Below are 15,636 nucleotides of genomic sequence, written 5' to 3' on the forward strand. Positions count from 1 at the left end.
TCGTCGAAGGGTCTCGAAGGTTGCGAGTAGGAGAAGAAGGGTCGATCTGAACTTGGCCCCTATTTTTATAGTTCCTATGGGCTTCCCGCCTCTCGGGGCAGACCTTGACCCTGGTCCCAAATGATTGGACTTGGTCCCAATCACTGAGTTCGATATGCTCCAATATTGGGGCGATTCCTTGATCGGGGGGTGGTCGTCCACCTTTCTTTGTCTCAGCCACTGCAGGCGCCGAAAGGTCTAGATCGGCTTTCAATTGCTAATTTGTAGCAATTGGTCCCGGGGATGGCCGATTAAAATGCAGATGGCTGGGTTGATGTGCTGTTAATGGTTGCAGGTATCGGTCTGGGCCGACTTCCCCAGAGCCGAATACACTGTTCTGCCTGCAGCTGTCCGTTTGAGTCCTGTTGGCTGATTTTCCCATCAGCCTCTTTCGTTCGCCATTTCACATCGGGGTTTGGCCATTTTATTCAGGAATCAGCCATTTTAGGTGGCTACAGTAGAGATATAGAATACACACGTAGGGATATAATGATGGAACGGTTTAAGAGACTGGTGAGGCCACAACTAGAGCGTTATGCGCAGTTCTGGTCACCACATTACAGGAAGGGTGTAATTGCTCTGGAGAGAGTGCAGAAACATTTACTAGAATGTTGCCAGTGCTGGAGAATTGTAGCTACGAGGAGAGTTTGGGGTTGTTTTCCTTGGAACAAAGAAGGCTGAAGGGTGACATGATTCAGGTATACAAAATAGTGTGGGACAGAGATAGAGTAGACAGAAGGAAACCGTTTCCCTTGGCAGAGAGTTCTAAAAGCAGGGGTCATAGATTCAAGTGAAGTAGCAGAAGGATTAGAGAGGACACAAGGAAAAATGTTTTTATGCAGAGTGGGGTGGGTGTCTGGAATTTGCTGCCTGAGTTGTTGGTAGAGGCAGAGACCCTTAAAAAGTATCTGGATCTGCACCCCAAGTGCTGTAAACTGCAGGGTTGTGGACTGTGTGCAGGAAGATGGGATTAGAAAAGGAATCCAGGCGTCTTTGGGCCAGATGGACAAGATGGACTGAATGGCCCCATGCTGCATAATTCCTACAGTTCTATTGTCTAGTACTTGTGAAGCGCATATGTTGGTTGCCATTGTCCAGGCCTTACTGGATATGGGCAGACGCTTTAGCATCCGAGGAGTTGCGAATGACGCTGAACATTGAACAATCATCAGCGAACATTCCCACTTCTTTAAAAAAAAGTAAATTTAGTGTACCCAATTTATTTTTTCCAATTAAGGGGCAATTTAGGATGGCCATTCCACCTACCCTGCACATCTTTGAGTTGTGGGGGCGAAACCCACGCTAACACGGGGAAAATGTGCAAATTCCACACGGACACTGACCCAGAGCCGGAATCAAACCTGGGACCTCGGCGCCGTGAGGCAGCAGTTCTAACCAAAGCAGTGCTAACCAATGTGCCACCGTGCTTAGCATTCCCACTTCTGACCTTATGATGGAGAGAAGGTCATAAATGAGGCAGTTGAAGATGGTTGGGCCTAGGACACTATCCTGAGGAACACCTGCAGCGATGTCCTGGGACAAAGTTGATTGACCTACAAAAACGACAACCATCTTCCTTTCTGCTCGGTATGACACCAACCAGTGGAGAGTTTTCCTATATTTCCATTGACTCCAGTTTTTCTCAGGCTCCTCAATGCCACACTTGGTCAAATGTTGCCTTGATGTCAAGGGCAGTCACATCCTCCTCACATCTGGAATTCAGCCCTTTTGTCCACGTTTGAAACAAAGCTATAATGAGGTCAGGAGCTGAGTGGCCATGATGGAACATAAATTGGGCATCAGTGAGCAGGTTATTGCTGAGAAAGTGCCTCTTGATAGCACTGTCATCTACCCCTCCATCGATGATTGAGAGTAGACTGATGGGGCGGTAACTGACCAAATAGGATTTGTCCTGCTGTTTGTGGACAGGACGTATCTGGGAAGTTTTCCACTTTGCCGGGTAGATCACAGTGCTTCGCAATTGTGATAATTCATAAAATGCAGTACCTTAGCACTGTTGCCTCACAGCGCCATGGTTCCAGGTTTGATCCCGGCCCTGGGTCACTGTCCATGTGGAGTTTGCACATTCTCCCCGTGTTTGCGTGGGTTTCGTCCTGACAACCCAAAGATGTGCAGGTAGGCAGATTGGCCACACTAAATTGCCCCTTAATTGGAAAAAATGAAATATGTATTTTTTTAAAAAAGGAATGCAGTACCTTTTCGTTAAGATCTCTTGTAAATTATATCTTGCAATAAATGAGAACTGAAACATATATTTTTTGTAAACTTTTAAAAATAAATTTAGAGCACCTAATTCTTGTTTTTTCCAATTATGGGGCAATTTAGCGTGGTCAATCCACCTATTCTGCACATCTTTGGATTGTGGGGGTGAGACCGGGAAGGATGTGGAAACGCCACACGGACTGTGACATGGATCAAACCTGGGTCCTCGGTGCAGTGAGGCAGCCGTGCTAACCACTGTGCCACCCCTGAGAACTGACAAATATTAACAGTAAGCTGCACACGTACCTTTGGCCTTGTATCCATTACATACATGAAGTGGCTGTTGGGATTGGTTTTGCTTATAGCTTGCAGCATGTGCTCATCTTCCAGACACCTGGCGCTAAAGCCAGACAATGGCTGGCTGCATCTACATATGGCAGCCTGGAAAGAGGACAAAAAGCAAATGGTTAGTGAGGTAACTCTGGCTTTTTTGTTTAAACACGTGCAGAACATGGTAGGCAGTGTCAATCATTACTTTGCTGAATATCTGATCTCATTCACATTTCCACAGGGAGCTATTGAGCACAAAGTACAGTTGAGAAGGCAATTTAACTGTCCATTGAAATGCACCATGCTAATATGACAGCATTCAATGTCTCCAATTCAACTCAAGTATTTTCTTTCATTAAAACATCATTCCAGGTCAAAATCAACCTTTGTATGAAGTACTTCCTAAAAAGATTATAGCTACACGATATCCATTTTAGGTTCATATAATGTGGTGTCTAAAACTTACTTTTATTCTGTAATCGAGATGTTGCAGTTTGAAGTAAGTTGGAATTCTGTTTTGTCATTATTACAAACCAGCAAAAGGCACGTTTAGAATTCTGCACTGTAAATTCTAAGAGTCTCTGATCAATCCTGAACCTGCCTTTTGCTGGTTTGTAATAATGACAAAACAGAGCTCCAACTTGCTTCAAACTCCAACATCTCTATTACATAATAAAAGTAAGCTTTAGATACCACATAATTATGAACTTAAAATGGATATCTTGTAGCTATAGTCTTCAGGTTTCCTTTACCTTTTGAGGGAAACAGCATATAAATATTATCCAAAAAAGTAATTAAATCAAATTAACTCTATCCAAAATTTCCTTTGAAATTGTTTAAGCATTTTAAGGTAAATATACTTATGACAAACTACCTGATGTGCTAATCAGTTGCTTAAGAAAGCCAACAATCAAGGGACTGTCATTTACAGTCCATCTAGAAGGACAAACTGGTTACAGCACAGGCTTTTGACTCATCATGTCCATGGTTACATTTGTTGCAAAAGCAACTAAACTAGTCCCACTCCTCAGTCTTCTTCCCATAGCCCTGCAAGTTTTTTCTCCTCAGTTAATTATTCAATCCTCTTTTAAAAGCCTCAATTGAATCAGTCTCCAATCAGACTGCAAAGCAGTCCAGATCTTAATCATTCGCTGCGCAAAAATACAATTGACCTATAGTGCATCAACTTTCCACTTCGTAAAGGACTGTTTTGATCTGGAGGTCTGATGAAAAGTCATCACTCTGGAAGGTTAACTTTGTTTCTCTTCCCATGGATCCCGCTAAACCTGCTGAGGATTTCCAGCAATTCCAATTTTATATTGATCTGGAATGCTCTTCAAGGGAAGCCATGAGTATTGTCTCGATATTTAGCTTAGCATGTTTAGTTTCCAATCTGCTTGCTTGTTTCAAATTTGTAGCTGTGGGAGAGATTCTGTGGAGTTGAACCACACTGAAATAAAACAATCACAATCACTAGTGTACAGAATCATTAATGTTTGAAGACCCAGCAATCAACCAACAGAATTACATCGCAAGATTCCACATTTTTAAACAAAAGGAAACTTAATTGTATATTAAAGAGATTTTTGTTTAAAAAATCACCACTAAATTAAGACTACAGCTTTTAAGAACTTATGCTATAAATCACAGTTCTACTTTTCACTCCCCCACCCCAAAGAGTTCCCTTATACGTTACATTATATGTTATGCAAATCATTAAGGTTCATTCACTTCTTCTCTGAATCCAAACCAAAGTATTTCACAGCTCTCCAGAATTTACTTCTCCTTGGTCCTTCCATAAGCTTTCGGCTAAGCGCCGAAAGCCTGCATCCTGAGTCTTAAAATAGGTGGCTACAGAGAAAGAGCATTAGTTGTAATCATCCAAAATTCCCTAGATTCTGGAAGAAGACGGAGCAGATTGGAAATTTGTAAATGACATCTGAATTCAAGAGAGGGAGACAGAAAGCAGGAAACTAGAGCCCTTTTGCCCAGCATGCGTCATTTGGGAAATTCTGGAATCCATTATTAAGGTAGTAGATAGACATTCAGAAAAACAAAATACAATCAGGCAGAGTCAACACTGTTTTAGGACAACAAAATAATGTTTGACTAATTTATCAGAGTTGTAAGTATGTGACAAGCAGGGTCGATAAAGGGGACGCTGTAGATGTAGCTATTTGGATTTCCAAAAGGCATTTGATAAGGTGCCACATAAAAGATTACTACATAAGATAAGAATTCATGGTGTTGTGGGTAATATATTAGCATGGATAGAGGATTGGTGAACTAACAGGAAACAGGTGAGAAAAATGAGCCATTTTCAGACTGGCAAACTGAAACTAGTGTAGTGCCAGAGGGAGCTCTACTGGGGCCTTGATTATTTACAAACGATATTAATAACTTGGATGAATCAAATTCTGCAAAGGCACTGAACTGATTACTTTTTGACTCAGAGGCAACAATGCTATTCATGGAAACAAGGCTGACATCGGCTGTTGCCCGAGTCTGACATGTCCACAATCATAGCCACGGCCATCTCCAACCACTTCTTTGTATAAGCACCATCCGCATCCCCCACTTCCAACTGGGTTCTATGTCCATCCTGAAAAATACTCTTCCCAAATCACTTGCATTTTCTAGTTGCCAACTATTTAGCTTTTGGCCTCCGTCACCATGATAATCCTACAGCTGTCAATCTGCTTGAGCACTCCCTCACCTTCATACTGCATCCTCCCTAAAGCCGTTACTTTCACCCATCTGGCTGTTCCCTTTGATACAGCCCCCCTTTGGTTGTTCCCCTTGATACTGCCCCCCCTTCCCCTTGATACAGCCCCCCCTTTGATTGTTCCCCTTGATACAGCCCCCCCTTTGACTGTTCCCCTTGATACAGCCCACCCTTTGATTGTTCCCCTTGATACAGCCCCCCCCCCTTTGATTGTTCCCCTTGATACAGCCCCCCCTTTGGTTGTTCCCCTTGATACAGCCCCCCTTGATACAGCCCCCCCTTTGATTGTTCCCCGTGATACAGCCCCCCTTTGGTTGTTCCCCTTGATACAGCCCCCCTTGATTGTTCCCCTTGACACAGCCCCCCCTTTGATTGTTCCCCTTGATACAGCCCCCCCTTTGATTGTTCCCCTTGATACAGCCCCCCCTTTGATTGTTCCCCTTGATACAGCCCCCCCTTTGGTTGTTCCCCTTGATACAGCCCCCCTTGATTGTTCCCCTTGATACAGCCCCCCCTTTGATTGTTCCCCGTGATACAGCCCCCCTTTGGTTGTTCCCCTTGATACAGCCCCCCTTGATTGTTCCCCTTGACACAGCCCCCCCTTTGATTGTTCCCCTTGATACAGCCCCCCCCTTTGATTGTTCCCCTTGATACAGCCCCCCCTTTGGTTGTTCCCCTTGATACAGCCCCCCTTGATTGTTCCCCTTGATACAGTCCCCCCTTTGATTGTTCCCCTTGATACAGCCCCCCCCCCTATGATTGTTCCCCGTGATACAGCCCCCCCTTTGGTTGTTCCCCTTGATACAGCCCCCCCCTTTGGTTGTTCCCCTTGATACAGCCCCCCTTGATTGTTTCCCTTGATACAGCCCCCCCTTTGGTTGTTCCCCTTGATACAGCCCCCCTTGATTGTTCCCCTTGATACAACCCCCCCTTTGATTGTTCCCCTTGATACAGCCCCCCCCCTATGATTGTTCCCCGTGATACAGCCCCCCCTTTGGTTGTTCCCCTTGATACAGCCCCCCCTTTGATTGTTCCCCTTGATACTGCCCCCACTTTGGTTGCTCCCCTTGACACAGACCCCACTTTCAAGTCAAACAGGCACACAATTTAATGTAATCAAGTACTCAACTGTTTTTCTACAATTAATTTACCGGATATGGGCAGCACTGGCTAGGCCAGCATTTATTACCCTTCCCTAGTTGCCCTTCAGAAGGTGGGGGTGAGCTGCCTTCATGAACCACTGCAGTCCTTGAGGTGTAGGCACACCCACGGTGCTGTTAGGGAGGGTTTAACCACCCAACACCAGTTGATAACATATATGGCTTCTGTAGTTAAGCTTATTTCTAGTTTCCTCTTTGTTCTTTCGCCTGTTTTTTTTATTTTTAAAAGAAAACATATAGGGGCGGCATGGTGAGACAGTGATTAGCACTGCTACATCACGGCGCCGAGGACTCCGGTTCAATCCAGGCTCGGAGTCACTGTCCGTGTTTGCGTGGGTCTCACCCCCACATCCCAAAGCCGTGCAGAGTAGGTGGATTGGCCACGCTAAATTGGCCCTTATTGGGGGAAAAAAAATTGAGTACTTTGGATTAAAAAAAAGAAAACATATCCTAGATAATTCTCTCTTGCTTCTCACACCATTCTCTCCACATATTTTAGAATTAGCTTTTTTATTTCTTGTGCTGTTTTGTTGATCTATTACAAATCCCCTACTTCTCCAAGAAAAAAGATAACTGTAGGACCTTGTCAATAACATGCACAATGATGACATAATGACAATGAACATGGATACACATGAATAATCACACCTGCTTTTGGTGAAAAAAATAGGACAATGTAGGGAATCTTCCTTTGCTCCTGAACTTGGAACTCCCAACTATAATGGGCTTGCTCACACTTCTGGGAACGTACAAGTCTGTTGGGTATGTATCACAAACCTATTTGTAGAAAGGAACATGGACATTAATAAAATTAAAAAAGCTAAAGACACTGGTGTAAATAAATATGTACTATCCACATTTTATAAATAAAGATTTGGCAACATGAAATTTAATTTGATCGAATGATAAACATTTTAAACAAGTAGGAAAAGCATTTTATCGTTACTTCTGAAAACAAAGATTTTTTAGAATGTCTCTCAGTATCAGACTCAGCTTAAAAAAGAAAACATCACAAGAGTTATAATCAATTTTCAACATTTTAGGCTCACCTTGCGAAGGGGAATTGACTATGCAAGTTCTTAATTAGGAAAGAAGTATTAAATACTTTAACAGCCTCTTAACAGAATAAAATATTATGCAAAATAAAGTTAACTCATAGACAATTCTTAAAAATTTATTTCAGTGACAAGACAATAAATCCTGGAGTATGGGTCTGCAAACCCCCAAAATATCAATGTGGCCGCATGATGGTGAGGAGTAAGAAGAACACAACAAAGAATGAACAGCTTCTACAGGAAAGTGATGATACAAACTTATTAGTAGCACTTACTCAGCAATAACCTGCTCACGAACACTCAGTTTGGGTTCCACCAGGGTCACTCAGCTCCTGACCCCATTGCAGTCTTGGTTCAAACATGGACAAAAGAGCTGAAAGCCAGAGGTGAAGGGAGAGTGACTGCCCTTGACATCAAGGCAGCATTTGACCGAGTATGGCATCAAAAAGCCCTGGCTAAACTGGAGTTAATGGGAGTTAATGGGCAAAACTCTTGTTGGAGTCATACCTGGCACAAAGGAAGATGGTTGTGGTGGTTGGAGGTCAATCATCTCAGCACCAGGACATCACTGCAGGAGGTCCTCATGGTACTGTCTTAGGCCCAACCATCTTCAGCTGCTTCATCAATGACCTGCCTTACATCATAAGGTCAGAAGTGGGGATGTTTGTGGATGACTGCACAATGTTCAGCACCATTCGCGACTCCTCAGATAATGAAGCAGTCCATGTCCAAATGCAGCAAGATCTGGACAATATCCAGGCTTGGGCTGACAAGTGGCAAGTTACATTCACGCCACACAAGTTCCAGGCAATGACCAACTCCTACAAGAGAGGATCTAACCATCGCCCCTTGACATTCAATGGTATTACCATCGCTGAATCCCCTACAATCAACATCCTGGTGGTTACTATTGATCAGAAACTGAACTGGATTAGCCACATTAATACTGTGGCTACCAGGGCAGGTCAAAGGCCAAGAATCCAACGGTGAGTAACTCACCTGACCCCCCCCCCGCCCCCCACAGCCTGTCCACCATCTCCAAGGCACAAGTTAGGAGTGTAATGGAATACTCACCACTTGCCTGGATGAGTGAAGTTCCAACAACACTGAAGAAGCTCAACACCATCCAGGGCAAAGCAGCCCCGCTTGATTCCTTCCACAAATATTCAAACCCTCCACCACCGACAAACAGTGCATCCTAGTGTACCATCTACAAGATGCACTGCAGTAACTCACCAAGGTTCCTTCGACAGCACCTTCCAAACCCACGACCACTACCACCTAGAAAGACAAGAGCAGCAGATACCTCGGAACCCCATCACATGGAGGTCCGCCTCCAAGTCACTCACCACCCTGACTTGGAAATATATCGCCGTTCCTTCACTATCGCCGAGACAAAATCCTGGAACTCCCTCCATAACAGCACAGCGGGTGTATCTAAACCCGCTGCAGCGGTTCAAGAAGGCAACTCACCACCAACTTCTGAAGGGCAACTAAGGATGGGTAATAAATGCTGGCCTAACCAGCGATGCCCGCATCCCGTAAATGCATTTTTTAAAAAAAAGAATTAGGAGCAAGGTTAAGAGTATCTCATCCAGTTGTCATTGTGTACTCTTGGGTAGTGAGTTCAAGACCAGCATTGCCAGAGATATGGAAACAACTGTCTCACCACCCTTTTGCCATTGATCACCGTCGGCAGACACTTGAAGCAGAGGTTATTGGAACCAACAATGAAGCTAGTATGTGCACAACTTTTTTTCCCCCATCCACGCAGTGTTCCTGTTAGTGAAAGATGGCCATAAAACTAATGAATGAGTAAATGCTCCTCTTCATATTAATAGTCCCAATAAATGTTATATACGCTATCTTTTCTAATTCTCTTACCTGGTAACCTCGGTTTACATCAGTTAACTGCCAGATATCATTTGGGATTCTCATACGTTGATATTCATCACTTAAAGTAATGACCTTCCACCCCAAAGTCCTCTCATATTCAGTCTTTTTAGGGGCATATGAGAATGCATAGAGGTCATCATAAGTTACTGAAATAGAGAATATATTTAAATGCTTATGAAGCCTATAAACATTTGTTAGACATAAAAGACAAGAAATAACCTACATTCCGATACACTTTAATTCGGCAGAACATAAAAGTATTGATCATTTTTAAAGACAATTAAACTATACATTTAAAATAAGTGGAAAAAATTATGTACAATATTCAATGACAAAATTACAACACTGCAGAACCAAAATTGCAACTAGAGACCACAAACAGAATAAGTATATATACTTTCAAGAATCGCAAGAGGCGTATCCACCATCTACTAAGCCAAACAGTGATAACATTTTAAATCACAATTCGCTTTCCAAGATGACGAGTTCAAAATTACAAGTTTGCTACTGCAAGAAGCTGAAGGGAAATCAAGTCTCGCTCCTACAGATAAGAATGAAGTAGTAATAGGAGCTAGAGACAAAGACCTAAAAACGGTGGTGGGCTGCTCTTGTACACCATCCAGTGGTGGTTCAAGAGCAGCATTTGCAAAAGAACAGGAGCTGTTAACCCAGCTGACCATTTGATGAATGCCTGAGGGGAAATTAAAAGTGCATACGTCATTCTTCTGGTTCAATAGAGAAAAAACGTTTTCGCCTCATTAGATTTTGGGTGTTCGTTAAGTATAATCAAATCACATTTAGTACAAACTTCAGCACAATAAAACTCACTCCACTCTACTCAATCTCAAAAAAGCACCCTCTACTGAATTGAAGAATTCCATTTTCTAAGGCAGCTAGCTGTCTGTGTGATTCAAAATTATGAACATTTCAATGATTCAGGTTCAAAGCATCTAGGAACCCAGCTGAGACTGTCCTAACTGATTTCACACAGGGCAATCACCAACTCAGTCTGTCTGGTCTCAATTAAATAAGTTAGATATGAAATGGCAATAAGTAAGCCTACTACATCACTCAGCTTTAAGTGGTACCTTGAGGGGGTTTGGAGAAATGCACCCAACTGCTCCTCACCCATAACCACTTTGCACCATTGGGCAGCAGGTTTCTCCTTACCTATTTTGGCTAGTGGGCAGGTCCATTTGAATTAAATATTTAAGATTTAAAAAGGCATGTTTGCACCTAAAAATGACCAACTTTCTACCCCATTCACAAAACTATTTAGAAGTAAGGAGACAGGAAGCTTTTCTTCAGCGCTCTATGCATTACAAAACTGTTCTTTGCAAACAGGTTTATGAAGTTATTACAGTTCACAGAGCAAATATTTTCCCACTGTTTCTTTAGCTGGAGCCTATGTAGTAGTTCGCTTACTCAGGACTGGATGCAAGTTAGCTATAAATGATTAGAAAATATCACATGAGACAGTGGACATATTCTAATTGCAAACTATTTCAAGTCAGAGCTACTAAACCCTCAAACTTCCCAACTTGACAGAAATTGCAAGTAAATCGTAGATGTAGACTGTCACACCAAGCAAAGGATAGCAAACAGGTGGGTACACACCTATTTTTCTTCTAAGATGGGATCGCGTAAGTAGCAATAATTGTGTCACGTTAAATTGAATAACATGAAAAAAATTGTTTTTGAAGATCTTTATTTACCAACATGCATGCTTACCTGGCCGCGAGAGCTTGAGCAAAGAGTTGTAAATGTCATGACAGTCCCTTTCTCTTGGAATCTTGAAGTTAATGACCCGGAAATTCTTGCACTGTATTGCTAGTGGACACCCAACTGCTGTCAGAGGAAGTTTCTCTACGACCGCAATGTGATGATGCATTATCTGAAGAATAGCAATTAAAGAGAGAATTGTTTAATGTTCAAATACTGCAATATGCAATTAATTTGTGCTAACCATTGGGATGAAGGAACAGCGGAAAAAATTCAAAACTACTTAGAATGTCCACTTCTGATATTTCATGACTGTCATTACAGTAGGATAAATTTGTAAAGAAAATATGATGGGATGCAATGAAATGGGATTACCATTGGTCAGGCAGTCAAACTCGGGGGCGTGGGTCACGGGAGGGTCGCAGGCTAATAATAACGCCGGCTGCAGGATTCCGGTTGCAGCTATGTCTAGGTAGGTCGCACGGTCGGCAGCTCCCACCGATAACAGACTTTTAGGCCCTATTATGGAGCTCCAGCGGCACTTTGACGGCAATTCCCGGTGGGGCAAGGAAACAGTGAGGGTCCCCCAGTGCTGTATGGAGTGGACCAGGAGTGGGGCGATCAAAAAAGCGGCTTTGAAGAAGAGAGGAGAACAGGCGCGGAAAAACAAGATGGCGGCTGGCGGGGACCAGGCAGCGTGGACCCAGTGGTCACGGGAGCAGCAGGAGTTTTTGAGAAGCTGCTTGGCGGAGTTAAAGGCGGAGATGTTGGCCCCTATGAACGCGTCGATTGAGAGATTGGTGGAGACCCAGAAGATGCAGGGGACGGTGATAAAGGAGGTGCAGCAGAAGGCCTCTGATAACGAGAATGAGATTTTGGGCCTGGCGGTTAGAGTGGCACGAGGCGCTGCACTAAAAATGGCAGGAGAAGCTGGAAAACCTGGAGAATAGGTTGAGGCAGAACCTGCAGATTCTGGATCTCCCTGAAGGCATGGAGGGGTCGGATGCTGGGGCATATGTGACCACGATGCTGGGCACGCTGATGGGTGCGGCTTTCCCGTGTCCCCTGGAGCTGGATGGGGCGCACAGAGTCCTGGCAAGGAGGCCTAGGGCGAACGAGCCACCGAGAGCTATGGTGGTAAGATTCCACCGCTTCACCGATAAGGAGTGTGTCCTGCGATGGGCGAAGGAGCGGAGCAGCAAGTGGGAGGACACCGAGATCCGTATCTATCAGGACTGGAGTGCAGAGCTGGCCAAGAAGTGTGTGGGATTCAGCCGGGCCAAGGCAGTCCTCCATAGCAAAGGGGTGAAGTTTGGGCTGTTCCAACCGGCGAGACTGTGGGTTACATATCGGGACCGGCACCACTATTCTGATACGCCGGACGAGACGTGGACGTTTATCAAGAGTGAGAAGCTGGGGACTTCCGGGTGCGGCAATGACCAGCTAGGTTGCACGTTTCGGCAGCTCCCGGTGGAACGGACTTTTGGGCTCTTGATAGGAGCCCCAACGGCAATTTTAACGGCAAAAAACACTGTGCTGTAATCCAGAGGGGAATCCCCCCTGGACACGGATGGAAAAAAGAGAGGAAAGTGGCCGGATTGCGGTGGATCCTCTAGAGCAGCGGCCAGGAAGGCAAGCACAAAGCAAGATGGCGTCGGAAGGAGGCAGTTTAATATGGGGCCCTGACCAACAAGAGTTCCTGCGGCATTGCGTGGAAGAACTCAAAAAGGAGATGAAGAAGGAGCTGTTGGCCCCGATATTACAAGCGATTGAGGGGCTAAAGGAGGAGCAAAAGACCCAGGAACAGGAGCTTCGGGTCGTGAAGGCAAAGGCTGCTGAGAATGAGGCCTGGTGGTGAAAACGGAGATGCACGAGGCACAACACAAAAGGTGTGTGGAAAGGCTGGAGGTGCTGGAGAATAATGCGAGGAGGAAGAATTTAAGGATTCTTGGTCTTCCCGAAGGTGATGAAGGGGCGGACGTCGGGGCATATGTGAGCACGATGCTGCACTCGTTAATGGGATCGGAGGCCCCGACGGGTCCGCTGGAGGTGGAGGGAGCCTATCGAGTTATGGCGCGAAGACCGAGGGCTGAAGAAATTCCTCGAGCCATAGTGATGAGATTTCTCCTATATAAGGACAGAGAGATGGTCCTCAGATGGGCAAAGAAAACTCGGAGCAGTAGGTGGGAGAACGCGGTGATCCGCGTATATCAAGATTGGAGTGCGGAGGTGGCGAGAAGGAGGGCAAGCTTTAATCGGGCCAAGGCGGTGCTGCACAAACGGAAGATTAAATTTGGAATGCTGCAACCGGCAAGACTGTGGGTCACACATCAAGGGAAACACCACTACTTCGAAACGGCAGATGAGGCGTGGACATTTATTGTCGAGGAGAAACTGGAGTGAGCGGGCCATAAAAAGAACGTTTGGGACAAAGTGGGGGGGTGAATATGTGGGATGAAGGGGGGGAAAAGAGGGAAGAGATGACTTCCCAAGTTGTTAATCCTGCGACCCTGTAACTTTTCTCTCTTCCCCATGTTGTGGAGGAGGGGGGGGGGGGGGGGGGATGAGGAGCTGAGGGCGCCGGCCATTGGGGGCGGGGCCAAAAGGGAAGCGCGGGCTTTGTTTCCGCGCTTTGGTAATCACAGCGGGAACAGGGAAGCAGGAAGGAGGGGGCCTCGCACAGTGTTAGCCGAGGTCACGGGGGGGAGCCGAGGTCGGCCAAAGTTTGCTGACTTCTGGGAGCAACATGGGGGGTGCAATTACGCTAGTTTGGGATCTAGCGGGGGGGGGGGGGGGGGGGGTAACTGGGTTGCTGCTGCTGGGGAGAAGGGGGAGCTGGTATGGGGGGGGGGGGGGGTCGGGGCAGGGGGGCACCGCTTGGGGGAGATACGGCTACGTGGGAACCGGGTGAGGAGCTGGATTGAAAAAGGAGATGGCTAGTCGTCAAGGGGGGGGGGGGTAAAGAGCCCCCCAACCCGGTTGATCACGTGGAATGTGAGAGGGCTGAATGGGCCGATTAAGAGGGCACGGGTACTCACACACCTAAAGAAACTTAAGGCAGATGTGGTTCTGCTTCAGGAGACGCATCTGAAGCTGATAGACCAGGTCAGACTACGCAAAGGATGGGTGGGGCAGGTGTTTCATTCGGGGCTAGACGCAAAAAACAGGGGGGTGGCCATACTAGTGGGGAAGCGGGTAATGTTTGAGGCAAAGACTATAGTGGCGGATAGTGGGGGCAGATACGTGATGGTGAGTGGCAAATTGCAAGGGGAGGCGGTGGTATTAGTGAACGTGTATGCCCCGAACTGGGATGATGCCAACTTTATGAGGCGTATGTTAGGACGAATCCCGGACCTAGAAGTGGGGAAGTTGGAAATGGGTGGAGATTTTAATACGGTGCTGGACCCAGGGCTGGACAGATCGAGGTCCAGGGCCGGAAGGAGGCCGGCTGCAGCTAGGGTGCTTAAGGACTTTCTGGAGCAGATGGGAGGAGTAGACCCCTGGAGACTTAGTAGACCTAGGAGTAAGGAGTTTTCGTTTTTCTCCTATGTCCACAAAGTTTATTCATGAATAGATTTTTTTTGTTTTGGGAAGGGCACTGATCCCAAAGGTGACGGGGACGGAGTACACGGCTATAGCCATTTCGGATCATGCTACACATTGGGTGGACCTGGAGATAGGGGAAGAAAAACAACAGCGTCCACCCTGGAGAATGGACATGGGATTATTGGCAGATGAGGGGGTGTGCTTAAGGGTGAGGGGGTGTATTGAAAGGTACTTGGAACTCAATGATAATGGGGAGGTACAGGTGGGAGTGGTCTGGGAGGCGCTGAAGGCAGTGGTTAGAGGGGAGCTGATATCTATTAGGGCGCATAAAGGAAAGCAGGAAGGTAGGGAAAGGGAGCGGTTATTGAAAGAACTTCTGAGGATGGACAGACAATATGCGGAGGCACCGGAGGAGGGACTGTACAGGGAAAGGCAAAGGCTACATGTAGAATTTGACTTGTTGACTACGGGTAATGCAGAGGCACAATGGAGGAAGGAACAGGGTGTACAGTACGAATACGGGGAGAAGGCGAGCAGGTTGCTGGCCCACCAACTGAGGAAAAGGGGAGCAGCGAGGGAGATAGGGGGGGGATGAGGAGGGAGAGATGGAGCGGGGAGCGGAGAGAGTGAATGGAGTGCTCAAGGCATTTTACGAAAGATTATATGAAGCTCAGCCCCCGGATGGGAAGGAGAGAATGATGTGCTTTCTGGATCAGCTGGAATTTCCTAAGGTGGAGGAGCAGGAGAGGGTGGGACTGGGAGCACAGATTGAGACGGAGGAAGTGGTGAAAGGGATGGGGAGCATGCAGGCGGGGAAGGCCCCAGGACCAGACGGATTCCCAGTTGAATTCTATAGGAAATATATGGACTTGCTGGCCCCGCTACTGATGAGAACCTTTAATGAGGCGAGGGAAAGGGGGCAGCTGCCCCCGACTATGTC

The 15,636-nt window shown here is 46.1% G+C and overlaps 1 protein-coding gene across 1 annotated transcript in view; it reads right to left on the minus strand.

Annotated features, from left to right (window-relative positions):
• mtmr6 (myotubularin related protein 6) overlaps positions 1-15,636 on the minus strand; it is a 69,802-nt gene that overhangs the window by 37,456 nt on the left and 16,710 nt on the right. The window contains exons 3-6 of the mRNA XM_072476887.1: positions 11,160-11,322; positions 9,417-9,574; positions 7,126-7,254; positions 2,569-2,703 (exon numbers count right to left, since the gene is read on the minus strand). Coding sequence (XP_072332988.1) covers positions 2,569-2,703; positions 7,126-7,254; positions 9,417-9,574; positions 11,160-11,322 — 585 coding nt within the window. The remainder of the gene's footprint in view (positions 1-2,568; positions 2,704-7,125; positions 7,255-9,416; positions 9,575-11,159; positions 11,323-15,636) is intronic.

This window comes from Scyliorhinus torazame, chromosome 15 (genome assembly GCF_047496885.1).
Source record: "Scyliorhinus torazame isolate Kashiwa2021f chromosome 15, sScyTor2.1, whole genome shotgun sequence".
Taxonomy (NCBI): domain Eukaryota; kingdom Metazoa; phylum Chordata; class Chondrichthyes; order Carcharhiniformes; family Scyliorhinidae; genus Scyliorhinus; species Scyliorhinus torazame.